We start from the raw sequence: 22,918 nt of genomic DNA, 5'->3' as shown, positions 1-22,918 counted from the left end.
ACAGAAAAGCCAGCATGGTTAGGCCAGCGGGATGGAACAACCCGCACTTGCGGTACAGCAAATCCTCGGGATCTCAGGTGCCCTCTGTCAAGTCTGACCAAGTTAAGATATGCAGTAGCAGTGCAGCCGATAAAAATATGTTATGCATCCCTCAAAGACTCATCACTGTTCTTCAAAACTGGAGAACAGCCAATGCTATGTACATCCCAGATAAAGAGCCAAGAATAATCTCAGAAAATCAGTCCATTAACCCTACCACATCACTGGCTTCCTGCCTCCCCTTTCCAAAAGAATATTTAGTCTTTCAGGAAAACTCAACTGGGGCTATCTATGCTGAAGACTGCCATCTTCGAGTGAAGAATCCCTCAGCCATTCTTACTGCTGCTTGCAAGGGATGATTCCCACCCATATCGATCATCTCTCTTTCTATGAACTTTTCTTTCCTGATTATCTTAATCATATTGCTTTGTTCTCTTATTGTCTTGGGTGTACAGGAAGAGGGAGTGTATAGAAGAGAACACTAGTTTTGGAGATAAACGACCTGGGATCATGTCCTAGCTCTGTCATTTATTACTTATGACCATTAGCAAGCCCATTAACCTATCTGGGAATCAATTTCTATATCTCTACTACATTAGCAAGCCCATTAACCTATCTGGGAATCAATTTCTGTATCTCTACTACTACTACTACTACTACCCTGATATCAAATAAAATAATGAAGTCAACGCCCCTTGTAGCAACGTAAAAGAAGTTTTTGTTATTATGGTAACTAGTCTTCTCACACAGGTATGTTTCCTGCTTTCAAAAGTAGTTTTTTGTTTGCTTTTATTGAGATATAATTGACATATGACATAGGGTAAGTTTCAGTGATAATTTGGTATGCTTATATATTGCAAAATGATTAACAAAGTTAGCTAACGCCTCTCTTATGTCACATAATTATTTCCCTTTTTTTGTGAACATAATTATCATCTGGCCTCCTAGTAGCTTTGAAGTTTATAATACAGCACTGTTGACTATAATCACTAATCTGTGCAACAGATCTCCAGGGCTTATCTACCTGCCAGTTGCAAGTTCGTACCCTTAAACACCACCTCCCCAATCCCCCTAGTTCCCAGCTCCTGATAACCACCATTCTATTCTGTTTTGTTTTGCTTATTTATAACTTCAAGTCTTCTCTGGAATTAAGTACATAATTAGGTATTTGATAATAACATAATGACTAAATAGAAGACTTCTTTAGCTGTAGTGATTTAGGGATTAGGCTGGTGTTTGCACATTTAATAATATCTGCAAAAGGTAGATGTTCAGTTCTGTTGCCATCTTATGCAAATAAATGTAGAACAAAGTCTTCAATTTCAGATAAGTCTATGAATATTCATCTATTCCATAAAGGTTAACAATGATTCTTAAAAATCTGAAAATAAATCCTAGTGGTCAAAGAACACCTAGAACAAGGAGCTTTCCATGTTTATCGTGCACGTTCTGTGCACCTGGTTTTGGTTAAGACTATGGCTAACCAGTTGTCAAGTGGATCAAATGACACTAAGTTCTTCAAATGCCTAAGACCCATTACATTTAGAAAACGTAAATTGGAGTCACAAAGTCACGATTAACTTAATTACAGTTTGACAGAGAAGGATTAGTATGATAAAAATCTCAGAAATTTGTCTTCCCAGGTCACATGGTCTTTCACAGACTCAATTATAAAGGAAGATAATAAAGTAAACTCAACAAGGGATTGCTGCCTACATCGACCATGTGATAGATACTGTGTCTTATGAAGGTGAGCCAAGAAAATGAAGTAAAAGGATGGAGATGGCAGTATTGCAGAAGGTAAAACATTTGTTAGGGATGATCGATTACCCTACAGAAAAGTAATATGATTCTTTTTTTTTTTTTAAAGATTTTATTTATTTATTTGACAGAGAGGGACACAGTGAGAGAGGGAACACAAGCAGGGGAAGTGGGAGAGGGAGAAGCAGGCTTCCCACTGAGCAGGAAGCCTGATATGGAGCTAGATCCCAGGACCCTGGGATCATGACCTGAGCCGAAGGCAGACGCTTAACGACTGAGCCACCCAGGCGTCCCAAGCAATATGATTCTTTAAGAAATAGATCCCAGCTAAACAAAAATGCTGAGAAGTTGAAAGGTAATTATAAGACTAAGATTACTTAGATTCATAAAAGAAAGCTCCTATCAGATAGGGAGAGTTAAGAACTACAGGAAATGAACTTATTAAAGAAAGTCAAAGACAGTTATACATAGAAACTTGACATAAAATTTACTTAAACAAGTACCAGTTATTACTGCACTTCTAACATTTCGGGATTAGGGAGGTAAAGGGGAGGATAATAGAGTTGGGGGAAGAAGGGTTATAACATTTATTGGGTTCTACCTTGTGTCACATACCTCACTAGGTGCTTTATACTGCTTATTTAATTCTGACAGTAAATCCCATGAAGACAGCATTTCAATCCCCATTTTAAAGATATTGAAACCAAGCTTCATAGAGGTCATACATAACCCCAAATCTGTCTAAATTCAGGGAAATATGATCTTTATATCAGAGTTACTGAATGTACCTTTAAACAATTAGATATTAGAGAATCTCCTTTAGAGGATGGCTCCAGTAGGGTTTAAATCAGGCCTGTTCTTGAGTGAAGAGAAACCTGCTAATTGAGTACCTGACAGGCTGGCTTCCCTCAAGAAAGGTCCTGGTTGAAGCAGCCAGTTGGAACTGGCCAGAACCCAGGGTGATGAAATAGTCATTAGAGGCGAGGATCAAGCGGGCAGCAACTCCAGGCTGAATGTGAGGTCCAAGGAATACAATGTTGAATGATGAAAGTGGCTTTCAAGAGAGGACTGAAATCCACAACTTGAAAGAAGAAGCTACGTTAACAGAGGAGCCAACAAGAGTTGCCAAAAAGCATTAAGGGACAGATATTTTGAAAGTGGACAATAAACTACTGAGAATGAAGGATCATATGCCCTGAACTCAACACTAGGAAAGAGCATGGTCTCCCAGACAACACCTGTTAACATCTGACCTGTTTCTGCCCCAAACAATTTCTGTTCTAATTCATAAATCAAGGAGAAGCATCAATCAGTGAGATTCAGCCTACATGGCATGAATACAAGGAGGCCATTAACGATTTCATCAAGTTCACCTTTGGGTCAGTGAAAGAAGCACAGTGTAATTGGCATCAAATCCCTGCAGAACATAAGGGTCCAAATAGCAATTCTCAATTCCTAATGAATCCATTTAACAGAAAAAAAAAAAAAGTCAAATCAACATATGGATTGATGGACTTTAGAAAAAACCATAAGCACTATGCCACACAAAAGTAGAATTACATACAACACCGTACAACTTTAATTATAATAATTTTTTATATGTTTTTTTTTTAATTATGTTATATCACCATACATTACATCATTAATTTTTGACGTAGTGTTCCATGATTCATTGTTTGTGTATAACACCCAGTGCTCCATGCAGAACGTGCCCTCTTTAATACCCATCACCAGGCTAACCCATCCCCCCACCCCCCTTCTCTAGAACCCTCAGTTTGTTTCTCAGAGCCCATAGTCTCTCATGGTTCATCTCCCCCTCCGATTTCCTCCCCTTCCTTTAAAAATAGTCAGTGAGAGCAGAGTGGTAGAAAAAGGAGGACACTAAGACTTATGGAACAGAATCCCCTGTAAGGCAGGGATTATCTTCTCTACAGATGACTAACAAATGCCAAGTGTAAGACCTTTCTTCAGATGGTGAGATTTGAGAAAATTTTAAGTCTTTAATGTTCTCATATATTTAAAATTGGGGGGAAAAGTCTTATAAATGTACCCTAAATTATCTGGACTAAAAGGATATTAAAAAGCCACAAACCAGTCCCAAGTAACCATTAGAAACAAAAACAAATAGAAAGGAACACAATATAAATAACTTATCATTTGATGCCTTCTCTGACCCCCATAGAATCTCCGACACTCTCTGTCTCCCTTAAGCTGCTTTTTTTTCTTTGTGGCACTCAACACACATCTGACATACCATATACTTTGCTTGCTGCTTTGTTTATTTGCAAGCACAATGTGAGCTCTAGAGTACAAGCACAATGAGGGGACGGCATTTATTTTGTTCACTCTCAATCCCCTGGGTCTTGAAAAATGCCTGGCTCTTGGTAGGCACTCAACTGTTAAACTGAACAAATAAATATATAATCAAGTTGGTGTCGATGAGCTCAACTCAATGGTAAGTTTAAGTAATGACTACACCTTCTAAAATGTGTCTTTGGAGTACCAGAAGGATAAAGGTGAGAACTAAAATGTATGTGATATGGCTGGGTATTCCCTCGCATTGTCAGAGTTGAGCAGAAAAATCGAATTCATTCATTGGTTCAATTAGAACAGAAAAGCATGTTGCAATATCTACTTTTTGTCACGCTCAACTTTTTAACATGTGAAAAGCTCTACTACCATCAAAAATTAAGACGGATCCATTTTGGTATAATCTGCAAAAGTCCTCCTGAGAATTTTAGAGGAGCTGCAAGTCCAGTATGAACAATGAGTGGAACCGAAATTACAGCACAGAAGAGAAGCTTCACCTGTAGATGACAGAGCCTAAAATTTTACCCAAGGCAGAAGGAAAGAGTACATGGTGTATTTTTCATAGGAAATGCGTGACCTTAGCAATGCACAAATGAAAACTGGTGCTTGGAGCAATTGGCTAGCTGTGTGACTCTGGTGGACTACACAGTGACCTAATATTTCTGCTTATGATCCTACTCAGCTGGTTGGCAAAGTCAAGTTACTCTGAACGGAGGTAGTGTTTCTGTCCCTGAACTGGAGCAAAGTGGTCATGCTGAGACTGACTGCATACATCTAGGTATAATAACTCATTTATTCTTATTGCCCAGTCTAGATAAATGCATTTATATTGAAGAGCACTCATTTGCCCATTTGCTCAGTCATATTTCATTAGTAAATTCATGAATCAGGGCTGTGTTTATACGACTATTATGGATTTTAGTTATTTAAGGTAAAATTCAGGCTCTCCTCTTGGATTATAATATGTAGCAGTATGTGAAAATGAGAACACAAATGAAATCTTGATAGGCAACTATGAAATTTGTGCCAAACGGGAAAATTAAAACCAAATGTACTAACCAGCACTGATCACATAAACAAATGCATAATAAATAAGCCATTAATGAACAAAAATCTCTTCTCCCAAAGATCAACATCTCACAATTCCAAGGATAGACACTCTTAGAAATGGGCATGAGCTTCAGGGCAGAGGGCCACCTGTACCACGTACAGAGGCTTAGCTTCTGCAACCTGGTGATGAATCCAAAACTTTGCAACTGGGACTGTTTCTGCCAAGGCTACTTAGCCCACCTGCTCTGCAACACTGTCTTTCCCAGAGATGTAGGCGTAAAGATGAACATTTTATTATTATTTTTTTTATGTTCAGTTAGCCAGCATGTAGGACATCATTAGTTTTTGATGTAGTGTTCAAGATGAACATTTGAAACAGGACTGAGAGAGTCTGGCATGGTCTGCCCCCTCATCCTGCTGCAAATCTTCTCTTGTTCTCTGTCCTTCAGCAGCACCAGCCTTCCAGCTTCTGGAACATGACTGCTTCCTCCTTCCCATGAGTCCCCTGAATATGCTCTTTTCTCTGTCCAAAACCATCTCCCTCCCATCCCCTTCCCCAGTTAAACCTCAATCAGGAACTTTCCCAGAGGCAACTCGTTCTGGGACACATTCTTACAGCATCACAGAACCCCCCTTCCCAACACGGTCTCATTTGTGTTTGTGCATTTATTTATGAGACGTCTGGGTATCAGTCTTCCTCACCAGATAGTTCCATGAAGAAGGCACTTTTTTTTTTTTTTTTAAGAAGGCACTTTTTTTTGTCCTTCAGTGTATCCTAGCACTCAGCACAACTCTGGGTATATTACAGTAAGTTCTCCAGCATTTGTGGATGAAAAGAAAGAAGGTATGAATAAATGAGAAATTGAACTCACATTGTCAGAGTCTGGCATGGAGTGTAAAAGAGTTCAGCTTCTAAGGAAAAGATCACACAGAGACAGAGAGGAAAACCATCAAGGGGGAAAGCTAACTAGAGCACAGCTAATTAGAACCAAAGCAATTTTGTTGCTTCTCTTCCTCAGTGCCTGATGTCAGTATGAAATATTTATTAAATACTTAAATGAATAAATGTAAGAGGCATGGCAATCCATCAAGATTTCTCTTTCTACTTCTGCTGCACGTTTGTGTTCACATGTTCCTAATTCTACTAGTCTCTGGTAGCTTGCTTCTTCTTATGCCTTTTCTCTCTTTTTTAGCCTTTTGTTCTCCACCACTCTCCACCCTGTGGTGATTATTATTTTATTTGGTCTTGGTTATTCATCACATCAAGGACAAATTGCTTCCATCAGAATTATTTCTCCCAGGTAAAATCTCACATTCTTCATGCCAACTTCCTTTCTTATATTTCTCCCCGGTTAGAAGTTACTTAGAACTTTTCTTAGAAGTTTTCTCAGAAGGACACAAGTTTATTATATTCCATGTTTTAGTTTGTTTTTTTAATTTTGAAAGAGGGCTCACTTGGCATTACATCACTCTGAGAAAATGGACTAGAGAGAACAAATAAAACTATGAAAAGAACACTCTAGTACCTACCAAGACACTGCCCATTCCAACCTCGGAACCCTTCTGTGCAGGGAACACACTGGTAAGACCCAGGAGAGTTCACACACTGCTCATCTGGACAAGTGCTTACAGTCAAGCATTCGTCAATATCTAGAAAATCAAAAAACCAGGTCACAAACATTTTATCAGAATACTGAAACAAAAACATACTTTTCTGATGAAGTGGGGGGGAAAAGATGTGATCTATCTACATTTTGATGGAGAAAATGTTAAGTAGGTAAGTCCAACACTGCCTACACTTAAACACCACAGTGATAAAGCACGGCCAGGTATACCTGGATTAAAATATTTACACAAAATCAAAAGAAGAACTTGGCCCTAATTGCCCAACTCCACCCTGGGAGCTGGCAGCTCCTTGGGGGTCACTTTCTGGACATCAAACAAGGTAACAGTGCAGCTTGCCAGACAGAAATATAACAAACAGGCATGGGAATGATGAAGCCACAAATCCACCTGGCCAAAGGTTCTCTCTTCAGACAATGGATGCTCTAGGGAAATCCTTGCTTTGGCTTCATGGGCCCAAGAATACCCTGGGTTTGAGTAATTTAAAACCTTTCATAGGATAGGAATTCCTTGGAGGTGGAAAAAACACATTAGGAGAGAATGAACTCATCAAATACTTCGAAGAGTTTCCAGAAAACATGGTGATATGATCATAGGGTAATACTTTCTCACAAAAATACACCTTATTTCTCACATTCATAGCTAACTGAAGTTATTCATCATTGTTCTTTTCAATGTGCATTGGAAAAAACACCTTCAATATGGCTGGGGCTATGGCAGAGGGAACTACTACAATGCGTTAGGCATTTTGAAGAATGGTAGGACAACAGAATGGGGGAGAAGAAAGATAAAGGAAATGGTTCAAGAGTTTCACATGAATGGTGGTACCATGGGAACCAGCTGCATTCGAAATGATCATTTTTCTGGAGTTGGATTCCAAATTCATGTGAGTGGATTTAATGTGTAAGTGTTCTAATTTAAAATGTATATAGGACTCACCATAGCACAAAAAAAATAAATAAAAAATAAAATAAATAAAATAAAATGTATATAGTACATCTAATCACACTTAAAATATAAACAGAATTTTCAGGACATAAGCTGAAAAATGAAAGAAATATGTAATGGATACAGCCATGCATTCTGGTAAATTCTCAAAAATTATCTCCCCTTATCACTAGGCAAGTGTGAAAAGATGTTAAAGTAAAAAAGTTGACGATGATATTAATAGAATAAGCACCAGGTCAGTGTGGTAATTTTATTTCCTATCAGCAAAAAATCCTTGCCAATAGACAATGACACACAGTGGTTTTTTTGTTGTTTTTTTTTTTTTAGGTCAGATGTTCTGGGACTTCTTGTTCTACAAAAAGATGATGCTTGCCAGTTTCATTTTCCAAACAGCATTACATTCTTCTCTGGAAGGAATTTTTTTTAATAGAACTACAACTGCTAAGTCAGAGAAGGTCATTGAGAAAGGCTGGTCCAATAAATAAGGTGCAATGCTGAGCAATACAAGACAATATCCCTGAATGTCCCACTACTCTCACCTCTGCTTGCTTGTTCCTTCATCTATAGATTAGGGACTACCTGCCTGGGAATACCTTAACTGAGCAAAGTAAGGATGCATGAGATAATGTCTGTGAACTACAATAGACTCCTTGGAGACTGGTGCTGTTTGAAAGCAACTTTGTTAGTGGCAGCTGAGAAAATCTTTGGTGAGCCAGAAGCCTGGGGACCTTTGGTTCTGATCCATGACGAAATTAGAAAACAGCCATGTTATTTGGCTCCTTCTTCTTTTCAAGCCGTTTCATGGGGATAGATTTATGGATTATTTACTCGGGGAACCCTGGTAGTATTTCTGTTCATTTCCATACACTGAATATTCCCCAATAGTCACCTAACTGCTTCCCATTTGCTTAAAGAGCTTTCATATTTCTTTTCTACTCCTCCCCACTTTCCATCTTCACGCTACAGTCACTAGTTAAATATCTTCTCTTCCCATCCTGATAAACTGTATGCAGAACTTAAGAATCAGCATTTGACCTCTTTGGGGAGTGTTGCTTTGCACATAAATGCTTGTCAGATAAACCCATGCGATTTAAAAAAAAATAACTCCCACAAATACAGATGTACTGAGAAGGTCTCTGCAAAAATAATGTAATCAGGAAAAGGGGGAGGTTTCCAGAAACTAAGAGTTCTTGAGAACTAGCGAGGTGACAGGCACCGCACAAGATACCGCAGCATGCATTTCTTCTCATGACAACCCTGAAAGTGAACTTTGCAACTCCCATTTCACAGGTTTCAAAGGGGTTCAGTCACCGGCTCCAAGCCAGACAGTTACTAAGCATGGGAGTCAGGAGCCAAGGCCACTGTCCTGACCTCTCCCAGGGCCATGCTGCCTCTCCAGGGCAGAGGGAGGGTCCCCTGTAAGAGGAGAGCAGGGACGCTTCACCCTTTGCTGTCCCATGGCCCTCGGCTGCCGGCGGAGACCGTATGGCTCCATTCTGATCCGAGGCCGTCAAAGATGCAGTAATGTAAAATGCTCCCATTTCTCTCCAGATCAGAATACAAGGGGCTGAACAAGGGGCCAAGGGGAGAGTCAGGTGCAGGCTGCCAAAAAACACCTAATTAGCTTTCCCTCCAGGCCCGGGTCATCAGATCCATGAAGCAAAGCAACACAGAGGAGCCAGGGACAGCTGACAGCAGCCTGCCCCAACGCGTCCGTCCCTCCCTCGGCCTGGAAGCCCAGCCATATTCGAAAACAGGCTGATCTTCAGGCAGCCCAGCAAAGAGCCCCGCGGAACCAGCACTGTCCACACAGCCTGGCTCCTCAGAACCGTGTTCAGGCCCCCTGCTCCTCTAGCCGACACGTGTCCATAGGCAGTATTTAAGCAGAAGCACAATATCTTTCTTCAGGAAAATAATTCGTTAAAAAGTACCACGGTGGTTGCAAAAAGAACCTGTGTAACTGGGACACAAACATGAGCAGAAAAATTAAGTGGTTAATCATTCTGGCCATGCTCTAAAAGCTTTTCAGAACTTTTTTTTTTTTTTAGTAACACTAGCAAACTCATTGCTGTGGTCAATAATAAAGAAATTTTATCTAGCACGGTTGGAATTTGACCTGCAGTTAGTCAGACAGTGCTTCTGTGGAGGGTTGGTAAACAAGTCCCAGAACACAGGAAAGGAATGTAACAAGGCGAAAAGGTTGGAAACCAAAAATCAACAGCGGGTAAACCTGCACCCTGCTCCCAGATGAATGATCCAGATGCTGGAATTAAGTCTGGGTTTATGCTAAGACACTCTGCAATTAATTGTTCTAAAGCAATTCACTCCAAATACGAGAGAAGGCATATACTGAAGTGGACAACAAGGAGAATGTGAAGATGGAAAATAATCCAGACCAAGCCACTGAAGGGAGGCAAAGAGGCTATGAGTCCAGAAGGCAGGAGGAGCATGGATGAGAGGCTGGTGCCGTGCACACACTGGCAGAGGAAGGTAAGTACCAAGCTGGGCGCCTGGCAGCCCCAGCTGGGGGCCCAGCCCTGCATTTCAAGGTCTCGTGCACTCCGCACTTGGACGTGGCATAGACTCACCCTCGCAACGGCCTCCCCGGGTCATGCGGTAACCGCTGTCGCAGTATTCGCACCGGAAGGCCCCCGCAGTATTGACGCAGTGCCCTTCCCCACACACATCTGGCCTCAGGCACTCGTCAACGTCTACATGAAGCAGAAAACATTGTCGAGTTTTATTTCCCACAATAGAATTTCAAACCTCTCCCATCTCCCAGGTCAGGTGGAAGTGAAGAATAAAATAACCCATTTCTATCACCATCTCTTCGATTCATTTGACATGTTTCAAAAATTGAGTGGTTTTGATTTATGCGGGGCCCAAAACATTTAACACCTCGGGGTCTGCACACATTTGACACTCTTCATTCAAAAGTGTTGGAGGAAAGATTCCATTTTTGTATCCTCCAGTATCTAGCGGATGACTATGTCATGAAAGGTGTTCAGTAATAAATTCTGGGTTGCCTGAATAAGCAGTAAGATTGATGGGATCTTAGGGGAGCTAACAACCCAGATCTGGGAATTTATGTGTCAGGAAGAATACTGCCATTACCTATGCAGTTGGTACCCTCCTCACTGGCCATAAATCCTGCTGGGCAAATACACAAGAAACTTCCCTCCGTGTTTTCACAGCGTCCCTGGGAGCAGAGCTGTTGGACCTGAGTGCATTCATCAATATCTGTTAACAAAAATACAGATAAAAGGATTAGTGCAGTGTAGCATGAAATTCTGTTTCCCTGTCCATAAAATACCAGTGTACTATTCCCTGTGCACCAAATCTTTATAACTGAGGAGAACAGTGAAAGGAGACATGATCACCCTCCTCAGACACTTGAGGGATGGTTACTGGGAACAGGGAATATGTTTAGGGTGTATTGTTTCAAAAGCTGAAACTACAACCATGACATTGGTGTTTCTGAAAGACAGATCTGGGTCAACACAGAAGGACCCACCGGATACATGGAGTCATCTAAGCAATGAAATTCGCTGTGGGACCCCCAGGCCAGCTCAGGAGAAACATCCAGAAATATCGTGAAAGGGACTCTTCCACTGTGCACGTGGGTGAAGCTAGACAAGATCATCTCAACTGCCCCTTTCAACTGTATATTCTACGGTTCCAAACAGAATACATACGATGTATGCAAATTCAAGAGAAATAGCCATGGGATAGAGCAGGTGGATACTCCTCTTGACCTACCCCACATATATATACAAAACCAAATAGCACAAGTCACACATCTTGCATAATGGCATTTAGCACACTAAAGCCATATTAATTGGGTATACACCTTTGTTACTTTATATTAATTGGGTATACACCTTTGTTGCTTTATAATTCTTAGTGCTGAATTTCCTTTTTCTAAAAAATTAAATTTAGTGTTAACGTATGCACTGAAATGATTTCCATAATGCTATTATACCTCTGAGATACATTTTTTCCAAAGAACCATGGACAAGATCCTGTATTTATAAATTCATTAACAGTTTTGTGTCAGCTTATTTTCAGTTTAGAAATTGCTCTTAGAAATCAGATTTTATGCACTTACTTGAGTGTAAGTCTTTATTGCAGTATATATTAATTTTATTTTGGTTTTGCTAAATACATGTTTGTAGGTAGATATTTCTATCATTTTATTATATTATTCTATCTATATTTTATTATATTATTTTATTATACCTAGAAATCTTTGGAAATTTTTTCACTTTTATCTTTTTTCTTTTTCCAACTTTATCTAATTGTATTACATTTGGCCAGGTAGGTAGCATTGAGCCAGGAGATGAGATCATCCCAGGAGATTAGCAAACCTCTTTTTGGGCTCCCTTAGCTCAGGGATAAAAATTTTTAAAAATTAAACACAAATAACATTTCCCATGATAACTACATATAATATGTTCTTAATGTGTAAATATTTGATATTTAATAATTTCATCTATTAAAAGCATCTCTTACCAACACATTTCCTCTGTTGCTCACTGAACTTGTAGCCCTCATAGCATATACAGGTATACCTCACGGGCAGGTTAATGCAGTGTCCTGCTCCACAGATATCGGGGTTCACAGTACATTCATTGATTTCTTAAAAATAAATAATAGAGGAAAAAACAGACATCAACTAAGATTTCATTGCTTTCAAACCATTCCTTTGCATTTCCTGATTAGCTTATTGTCAGGTATGTAATTAGAAGACAAAAGTCACCTCCAATTTATCCAGAGAAAATAAAAACATTACTTCGAAAAGATACGTGCACACTTACGTTTATTGCAGCATTATTTACAATAGCCAAGATACGGAAGAGACCCAACTGTCTACCGAAAGATGAATGGATAAAGAAGACGTGGTATATATACACAGTGGACTATAACTCAGCCATAAAGAAGAATCAGATCTTGCCATTTTTGACAACATGAATGGACCTAGAGACTATTATGCTAAGTGAAGTAAGTCAGAGAAAGACAAATACCACATGATTTCACTTATATATGGAATCTAAAAAAGAAAAACAAAACAAATGAGCAAACAAACAAAAAAGCATGAATAGACCTATAAACACAGAGAACAAACTGATGGCTGCCAAAGGAGAGGCGGGTAGGGGGTTGGGCAAGATGGGTGAAGTGGAGTGGGAGATACAGGCTTCCAGTTATGGAAAGATGAAGTCACTGCGATGAAAGGCACAGCACAGGGAATCTAGTTGATGGTACTGCAATAGCATTGGGTGGTGACAGATGGTAGCTGCACTTGTGAGCACAGCACAGCAAAGAGACTTGTCCAATGACTAGATTATACACCTGAATCTAATGCAACAGTGTGTCAACTTTACTTCAACAAAAAAAGAAAGTATACCTCTAAAATCAAGTATAAATTTGTTTGATTACTTCGTAATTGCTCAGTTAGTCTCACCCCAAATCATCAATAACTCCTAATAAAACGACTTCTAAGATGAAGTGGAGTGGGTAGTAACTCAGAAAAAGGGCACTTTGGAAGTTGTAAGATAATCAATTCTTTCTAACTTCTAAGATAGCCCACAATGAGTTTCTATCCACTCCAGTTCATCTGACATGATGGACTCAGAACCATCAGGTGAGTTCTCCTGATAAGAAATATGTGGTAACTTTTTATTCATTAGCAGGTCAAATTCAATTTCCAACAACTATGTCCAACCTCCTCCAAAATTTCTCTTTAATTCTCAAGAAAGATTTACCACTTCTAATCAAAGCCAAACTTTTGGGTGTAACTCACTCTTAATTTACCAATTTCAACATGAGCATATTTATATTGATAAAGTAGAATCTTCTCCCCGATCTTCTCTGCTAAACTCTTCCCTTGTGCTCTTAATGACTCCTGTGAAACTCACTTCTTCTGTTAGGCCTGAGCAGACTGGCCCTGAGTCCTCACTCCATTTGGGGAACACACCATGGCAGAGGCAGGGTCATAGGAGTCCACACTGAATGAAGGCCATCAAAATGAGCTTCATTACCAAAAGGATACAAGACGGCCTTAAATTACCTGAGGACTCAAAAGTGGCCTCCTAAGAGGAATTAATCTCCTAAGACAGTCTGTTTTCAATGATCTTTGTAAGGAGTTATAATGGCATCGTGGGGGGGGGGGGGGGGGGCAGGCCAGCTGGTAGAAGCCCAGGTTTGCAAACAGTGCAAACACAAATCTTGCTGCCTTTTCTTAACTCTATAACACAGGGGCAAGTTACTCAAACATTCTATGTCTCACTTCTCTGCATGTAAGATAAATGGGAATAATCAGAGCACCAACTTGAGTGTCGGGTTCAAAGATAAATAATGCACAAAGCCCAATGTCTGGCACACTATACAAGCTCAATGAAAGTTAGCCATTAAAGACCTACACATGAGACCTGAAACCATAAAAACCCTAGAAGGGAGCACAAGCAGTAATTTCTCTGACATCAGACGTAGCAACATTTTTCTAGATATGTCCCCTGAGGCAAGAAAAACAAAAAGCAAAAATAAACTACTGGGACTTTATCAAAACAAAAGGCTTCTACACAGCAAAGGAAACAATCAACAAAACTAAAAGACAACCTACTGAATGGGAGAAAATATTTGCAAATGATATACCTTGATAAGGGGTTAGTATCCAAAAATATATAAAGTGCTTGTACACCTCAATACCAAAAAAACAAATAATCCACTTAAAAATGGGCAGAAGACATGAAAAGACATTGCTCCAAAGACCTATACATGGCCAAAAGACACATGAAAAGATGTTTAACATCACTTATCATCAGGGAAAATGCGAATCAAAACCACAATGAGATATCACCTCACATGCGCCAGAGTGGCTAAAATCAACAACACAAGAAACAAGTGTTGGTGAGAACATGGAGAAAAAGGAACCCTCATGTACTGTAGGTGGGAATGCAAACTGGTGCAGCCACTGGGAAAAACAATATGGAGGTTCCTCAAAAAATTACAAACAGAACTACCATATGATCTAGTTATTCCACTACTGGGTATTTACCAAAAGAAAATGAAAACACAATTCAGAGGGATACATACACCCGGATGTTTACTGCAGCTTTATTTACAATCGTCAAACTACAGAAGCAGCCCAAGTGTCCATTGACAGATGAATGGACAAAGAAGATGTGGTATACAATGGAATGTTATTCAGCCATAAAAAGAATGAAATCTTGCCATTTGCAACAACGTGGATGGATTCTAGAGAGCATAATGCTAAGTAAAATAAGTCAATCAGAGAAAGACAAATACCATGTGATTTCACTCATATGCAGAATTAAGGAAACAAAACAAACGAACAAAGGAAAAAAAGAGACAAACCAAGAAACAGACTCTTAACTATAGAAAACAAACTGATGGGTTACCAGAAGGGAGCTGGGTGGGGGGATGGGTGAAATAGGTGAAGAGGATTAAAAGTACACTTGTGGTGAGCATTGAGTAATATACAGAATTGTTGAATCACTATTTTGTACACCTGGAACTGATATAATAAGGTACGCTAATTATACTGGAATTTAAAAATTAAGAAATTTAAAAAAATAAAAATTTTAAGAAGGAAATAAGGGAGAAAATTTCCTTTAAGTAATCCATACACCTTAATTTTTTTTACTTTACTGATTTAACAGTGAATTATAAATAAATAAAATACATTTTTATGTGTAGGAAAGCCCAGCTAGCCATTATTACCATCTTTGTAAATGTTGTTCCTTTTGAAGTCATTTAAGAATATGTAACAAAGAAACTGCACATTTATAACAATGTTACCTTGGACTATTATCCCATCGCCATCACAAAGTAAACAACGCTAAAAAGGCATGCTGCCATGGGTGTGTCTGAGTGCCCAGTGTAAGAAGACCGGGGCCTCAAGCACGACAAGCTACAGCAACAGCCTTGCTGGAGGGGTCTGTGGTTTGAGACAGAAAAACAGGGGTGCTACCATCACCAGTAACCTACAATGCATTCTTCATGAGGAGGTGAAAAAACAGTGCTTTAACAAAGACTTCCTATGGAAATGACCCAAATTAGGGCTGAGGTTGCTTTCCAAAAACCCAAACCACATCATTCATTTCTCATCCAGTGTTACTCACTGTGCTGTGACTTTAAGACAATTGGTGCAAATCATTTGGAAAGTCGCTAGACTTTAAAAGGAAGCATATGAATACAGAGCTGCAGTATCTACTTGGATGTTACGCATTACAAACTAATACCTTTAGTGAGCCTATTTATGCTAATTCACTATCAGAAAAATAGACTGGCTTAGTCTGTATAATGTAAAGTCACAGAAAACATACAGTAATTCAAAAGGCTAAAAACATGGGTAATTAACATGACTGCTTAAACTTAAGTGACTGGCAGTAAGGCAAAAAATGAATTATGAAACATATAGAGCATAATTAAGCATTGACAGGACAGGAAAATGCTTGTTAAAAATAAATTTGTTTAAAAAAATTTGTTAAAAAATCAGAAGTCGGGGGTGCCTGGGTAGCTCAGTCGTTAAGCATCTGCCTTCAGCTCAGGTCATGATCCCAGGGTCCTGGGATCGAGCCCCGCATCGGGCTCCATGCTCCGCAGGAAGCCTGCTTCTCCCTCTCTCACTCCCACTGCTTGTGTTCCCTCTCTCACTGTGTCTGTCTCTGTCAAATAAATAAATAAAATCTTAAAAAAAAAAAATCAGAAGTCTTCCTTAAAAAAATGATCATTTCTATGCCACAAAAATCTGAAGGTAAAAGGTAATCTTCTCTAGGCTATAATACTAGACGTTTAGGTAAGAATTCTCTGTTTATAGGAATTCTTTACTAGAACAGTGTGAAAATCACATCTCTAACCATCTATTCCATATTGTAGGAAGACACCTTCTCCGAAAATTATTATTATTTTTTAAAGATTTATTTATTTGACAGAGAGAGACACAGCGAGAGAGGGAACACAAGCAGAGGGAGTGGGAGAGGGAGAAGCAGGCTTCCCGCTGAGCAGGAAGCCCGATGCGGGGCTGGATCCCAGGACCCTGAGATCATGACCTGAGCCGAAGGCAGACACTTAACGACTGAGCCACCCAGGCGCCCCTCTGAAAATTATTCGTATTTACTTTTCTCGATTTTCTTTGTGATTACTGATCTTCCTTTAGAGTTTTCTCTGCCATTTTCATAAGACAGAAAAGACATTGATCAGATTTGCAAAAAGAAAGATCAGAAGATGAATTAATACAGTTGGGCAAGGATTCACAACAAGTTCAAAGGCTATAAATCTGGGGTTTTCATGCAACACTGGAGCATGACTCACTGCCCCAACGCCCATACATACCAATTTGTTGATTACCAAATATCTATAACTTTTCAAGCATAGCTTTAGAATGGAAGTTTTACATGTGTGAACAAAAATCTTCAAAACTATGTGATATTTAATTCAAATATAATACATTCTTACACCACAGTCTGCCAACATATTTAAATTGTTTCTTTTTACATCAGCTCTAAAATAGGAGAAATACTTAAGAAGTATACTGCTTAGTCTTAGGAAATGAAGTGAATATAATGGCCTTCCCTTCCATTTTAGTATCTTAAATAGAAGCTATGAGGATAAATATTTATGATGCATATTTGAGGATCTTTAGCTGATTACCTCACAGATAAAGTATATAGAGATACAGCTTAAAAAGGCTGATCCCAGTTGGCAGGGCACTAACATATGTAAGAAAATGTTACTCTGACACCACTAGAGGGTACTAAGAGATACATCAAAGGAGTGGAGGGACATGTACTAAAATATACTTGATTTCTACCCTGTTTGTCCCATTTTTTTATATGTGATTAATTCATGTAACTTTCATCAGTTTGGCCTCAGAGGTTCCTTCCATCCATCTGTGAGGCCGGACTCCACCCTTGTAAGTAGAAAGAAGAGTTGTAACACCTTCAAAACACCTCAGAACTTTTTAAAACAAGTCTCCTAATCACCTCTTCCTGTGCTTTCCTCTCCTTTTCTATTAGATTTTCATTCTCCAGGATGTATTACACAGAAAGACAAGTCCTGAGGGTATTGTCTTGAGGAAGAATTAGAAAAATTCTCTCCTTTTTCCATGTTTTTTAAGGGAAAAGATATTATGTTTTTTATTTTTCTAAGAGGTCACTTATACATAGGGATGTGAACCTGTTCCCAACATAATGAATCAGCTTATGCTGAAACGTACATTTCTTTGAGCAGACTGTGTGGACATAAGCACAAGAATTATGGCAAAGCCTCACATAGGAAGCACTAATTATCAGTCTCCAGGGTACTCTAGTTAATGAAAATGTCTAGTCTTCTTTAATATGTTTGGTATCCCAAAGAGATCATCAAGACGCTCTTCCCACTGGATTCATCCTTAACGCCTATCACATGTCCCCTGGTCCTCAGGACCACCTGACACTTTCCTACTCTCTCTGCCCCTGAGATAACTTTACCTTCACGAGGTCAAGGACCGTATTCTGTTTCTTTCACCAGAGTGCCATTTAAAACCTGGAAAAAGAGCCATGACCAAAAGCCAGTGGAAAACCAAATACTCTACTTATCCCAGCAACAAGGCCAACAGTGGATTTAAGAGTTTGGTATCTTTATTATATTTTTTTAAAAATGAAAAAGAAAGCTTTTTGCCAAAATATGAAAATGAGTATGCTGACCTTTCGCTTTTTTCCTCATCAGATGATTACTCAAAGTAAATAAATAAATAAATTAATTAATTAATAAAGCCTGGAAATATTAAAGTACGGTGATTTTACATGAAAAAAGGAGTTCATTTTCCATCAGCATACATAGCTTACTGAAGCCGTAAGGATGCCGGCAATACGCTTTAGGAACAAACATTTTTTAAAGGGGTCAATTCTGAGCTCTGGAAAAGCTCTGATGAGCAAATAGTTTTTATAATGTTTGGGCCATGATAATTACAAAGGTTTCCACATGGTAGTTGTGGAAGTCAAAGAATAATTTCTGGCTGTTATTCGAGGGCCATGGAGGAAGTTTGGGGGAAGGCATCAAATGTTAACTCATGGAAAGGTTTACAAAAATGCCCCGGCTTCCTAGCTGCCCCACAATGAGCGTAAATTGTCCCACAACAATTGAAACAGATGTTTCCACTTTGTAAATATTTGCCAGAGGTTTGATTTTCCAACCTATCCTTGAGCTATTAAGACACTATGCTAAATCAAGAATTTATATGCTGAAATGTATAATTTATTTGGAAACAGTATGCCAATAATGTCGCAAGCCACCACATCAGCTGTTAAGAGTGGAAAATATCACACTTATGTCCTGCAAATATGTGGCTCACTTTATAATTATTACATGTCAAAGTGTGTCTGAAGAGATCTGCAAAGGCTCCTTCTAATCTCACCACCATAAAGATATTGTCACTGAGCAATGTGGAGCTGATTTTGTTTATTTTAGATTCCTATGTAATATTCTATTCCTTTCTTCAACTTGTGAGACAAACTAACAGTGACAAGTAAGATTTACCTCCTCTGTGTTTTAGGGGAAAAAACCGTTGTGTAACATTCCGGACAGAGCTGATCGGAATGCTCCCTCAATCTCTATGTTCGGCTCTCATATCAAATCAATGGGAACATCTATAGTTTGATTTAAATTAAATTTGATACAAAACAGTGCTCTTGCTCTAGTGTAGATTACTGATGATTGTGTAGCTCTGACGTTACAAACCATTTTAATTCAAAGACTATAATATTCTCCCCATGGATTGTTTCAGAAAGATTCTTCTACTATAGGAAGTAGGAACACCTACAAATGTTGCATAAAATTTTACCGTCACTTTTTTCCTGGAAGGAAATAGTCGTGCTTCAAACATGCGATAGCAGATGTCGGCCCTGTATCTCTGCCAAACTCGAATTAAGCTGCCTTCCAACAACTTCATACAGCACAGCTACTTTTTTTTGTTTTTGTTTTTTTTTAAAATCAGCTCTGTAGTTCAGTTGAAGCTAAGTAACTTCAATTTGTTATTCCTCACACGGCTGCATTTAAATGGCAAAACTGCATTTATCTAGCCAAACTTAATTAACCCCTACAAAGCTAGCTTGCAAGAAGTCCATCCATCGAAGTCAGCCATTGTTAAAAAAGCACAACACTATATTTATACACTGGAAAACAGAAATATAGAAATACAGTATTTAGACCTAGTACATTACATTATCACACTGCAATTTTCCTTTTTAATAATATGAGGTCAACAGTGAGAAGATCCTTGCTGTCCAAGATGGTGTATGACATCGTTGTGCATGTTACAGCGCATAGCAGAGTCTCCCATAGATGTGCTTAATAAAGCGAGCAGACACATAAATGACTTCAGAATAGAGAAATGGTTTTAGCCATGGCCATTAAAAAACAAACAAACAAATAAACACTATCGTATCATTGTATCACTCTAGAAGCACTGAGAAGATCTGATATTTCTCTATATCACTTAACTCAATATTAAGAGTAAAATCAAAGAGCGGTTGCAATGCCGTAACTGGGGAAGGCTATGGCTCTGGCTACCGATGCCCTGAACTGGGTAAAAACACACTGTGGTCCATGATGCGACTCCACATTCCTCTGTCAAGTGCATTTCATCTTGGAACACACAGGTGCTTTTTAAAAACACTTTCCAGGGGTACCTGGGTGGCTCAGTTGGTTGGTTAAGCATCCAACTTGTGATTTCGGCTCAGGACCAACATCAAGGGTCCTGAGATCTAGCCCCACGATGGGCTCTTCGCTGGGCTTGGAGCCAGCTTGGGATTCTCTCTCTCTCTCTCTCTCTCTCTCTCCCTCTCTCTCTCTCTCCATCCCCCACCCCCATCACCCCGCCCCATCCACTTGCACATGCACTCTCTTTCTCTCTCAAAAAAACAAAACACTTTCCAGTCTGATGTCTCAATTCAAATATCTAAGAGAACTTACATCCACATTTTTGGGAAAATAGCCAAAAGTTTTTTTAACATAGAAAAATTATTTTTATATAATTTATTTTATATATTTTATGTAATTGTACTGTTTTTCAACATAAAACATATACATATTTAAGGTGTACAACTTAATGTTTTGATATACACACACATTGTGAAATGATCACTATAATTTATCTAATTAACACACCAAGCACATTTTTACTTGAAAAATTATACATATGTTTCTGAGGAAAGAATATTTTAAGAAAGTCTGCAAACTCCTCTATTAACTTTTCGTTATACACTGCCAACCTCATCCTGACCTTAAGTTGGCATGATACATCTTGGTGATCTTTTTCTGACTGCAGAATATTTGCCCATTATACAGTATATGGAAAATAGAAAATATTCTACCAATACTCCCAAACCTCTTGGATCCTACTATAAAAAATAATCACTGCTAATATCTGGCATATTTTCTTCCAGTATTTTCTCAATGTATAAGTCTTTTTTATATAACTGGTAATAGTGTTCTACATTCCTTCATTTTCATATACTTCATCTCACATTTAACAGTATTTTGTGACCATCTGCTGCTAGATTTTAATAAAAATTCTTCAAAAATACTGCATTTGATGGCAGCATCATGCTCCAATGCACAGATGTAATATAATTATCTATTTTCCTATAGTTAAATGTTTAGATTGTTTCTACTTTTTCTCTATTCTACCTAGTGCTGTGGTAAGTATCCATTTATATAAACATTATCTCAGTCTTTAGGGACATTATTTCCTCACACTAGATATTTTGATATAGGATTACTGGGTCAAAAGTTCTGAACATTTTTTTTTTAAGATTTTATTTATTATTTATTAGAGAGCGAGAGAGAGAGAGAAACAGCATGAGGGGAGAGGGTCAGAGGGAGAAGCAGGCTACCCGCTGAGCTGGGAGCCCGATGCGGGACTCGATCCCAGGACTCCAGGATCATGACCTGAGCCGAAGGCAGTCGCTTAACCAATTGAGCCACCCAGGCGCCCCTGAACATTTTTAAAATTCTTGATACATTATGCCAGTTTGTGCTTTCCAGAAACGTTGACCAGTTTACATTGCTTTCGGCAATGTGTTCAACCTCAATTTTACTCTAGTAAAAATTAAATGCTAATTTGATAATAATTATTTTAATCTGCATTTCTTTGATTACTGGTTGACATTTCCTATTACATGTTTTTCTATAAATTATGATTATATTATTTCCCCATTTTTCTATTAGTATTTTTATTGCTGATTTATAAAAGCTCACTATACATCAAGGATATTAACTTTTATGCTGTTGGTTTGTTTCACATTATGATAAATGTTTATAATGTGTCACTGATTAAAATTATCAAAAAGAATTTTGAAAATATATAAAAATATATCGGAGAACAAAGATTATCCACGATCCTATTAACTGGTGATGGTTGAACACTTTGATGTACTTTTTTATTTATTTTTTTGTGTTTTATTTATTTATTTTAAGATTTTATTAATTTATTTGACAGACAGAGAGAGAGAGTATAAGCAGGGGGAGTGGCAGAGGGAGAGGGAGAAGCAGGCTCCCCGCTGAGCAGGGAGCCCGATGTGGGGCTCGATCCTAGGACCCCGAGATCATGACCTGAGCCGAAGGCAGACGCTTAACTGACCAAGCCACCCAGGCACCTCTTTGATATGCTTTCTGTCTCTTTTTCTGTGTTTGTAAACATTTAAAAAATAAAATTGGAATCATACTGTGTTCTGTATTGCTCATTTTGCCATAAGCATCTCCTCATGACATTAAATATTCTTTTACAACATTAACAGCTTTGTGATATTTCACTGTATATGTACCATAATTTATTTAAACGTTCCTCCTTTTTAACAGTATTTATTATTTCCAAGTATTTGCTATTATGACTCACCCTGCCATGAGCAATCTCATACATTTGATACAACTGTGATACTACATTAACAGGAGGCTCATCCCCATGTCTCCCGCACAGGCTGTGGACAGAATACCATACCTACCTGTTACTTGAGTAGGTGCAATCACTTGGCTGGCACTTGATGTAGAAGCTTCAGGAGCTACTTCCACAGGCACAGGAGGTGATGTTTTTTCAATCACTACTATATGAGGAAAGAGGGGATGAAAAAAATTAAAGCCTGTTAGGTGCTTTGAGATCCCATCCCAAAATGCAAGCATAATTTAATTC

At 38.7% G+C, this 22,918-nt stretch overlaps 1 protein-coding gene across 8 annotated transcripts in view; it reads right to left on the bottom strand.

The window, feature by feature from the left end:
- LTBP1 (latent transforming growth factor beta binding protein 1) overlaps positions 1-22,918 on the bottom strand; it is a 389,228-nt gene that overhangs the window by 101,643 nt on the left and 264,667 nt on the right. For all 8 annotated transcript variants that reach the window (XM_032410265.1, XM_032410266.1, XM_032410267.1 and 5 more), the window contains 5 exons: positions 22,734-22,832; positions 12,244-12,369; positions 10,846-10,971; positions 10,320-10,442; positions 6,691-6,810 (listed from right to left, as the gene is read on the bottom strand). In XM_032410265.1, coding sequence (XP_032266156.1) covers positions 6,691-6,810; positions 10,320-10,442; positions 10,846-10,971; positions 12,244-12,369; positions 22,734-22,832 — 594 coding nt within the window. The remainder of the gene's footprint in view (positions 1-6,690; positions 6,811-10,319; positions 10,443-10,845; positions 10,972-12,243; positions 12,370-22,733; positions 22,833-22,918) is intronic.

The sequence above is a fragment of the Phoca vitulina genome, unplaced genomic scaffold (genome assembly GCF_004348235.1).
Source record: "Phoca vitulina isolate PV1807 unplaced genomic scaffold, GSC_HSeal_1.0 scaffold12, whole genome shotgun sequence".
Classification (NCBI taxonomy): domain Eukaryota; kingdom Metazoa; phylum Chordata; class Mammalia; order Carnivora; family Phocidae; genus Phoca; species Phoca vitulina.
This window is presented reverse-complemented; position numbering and strand designations above follow the sequence as displayed.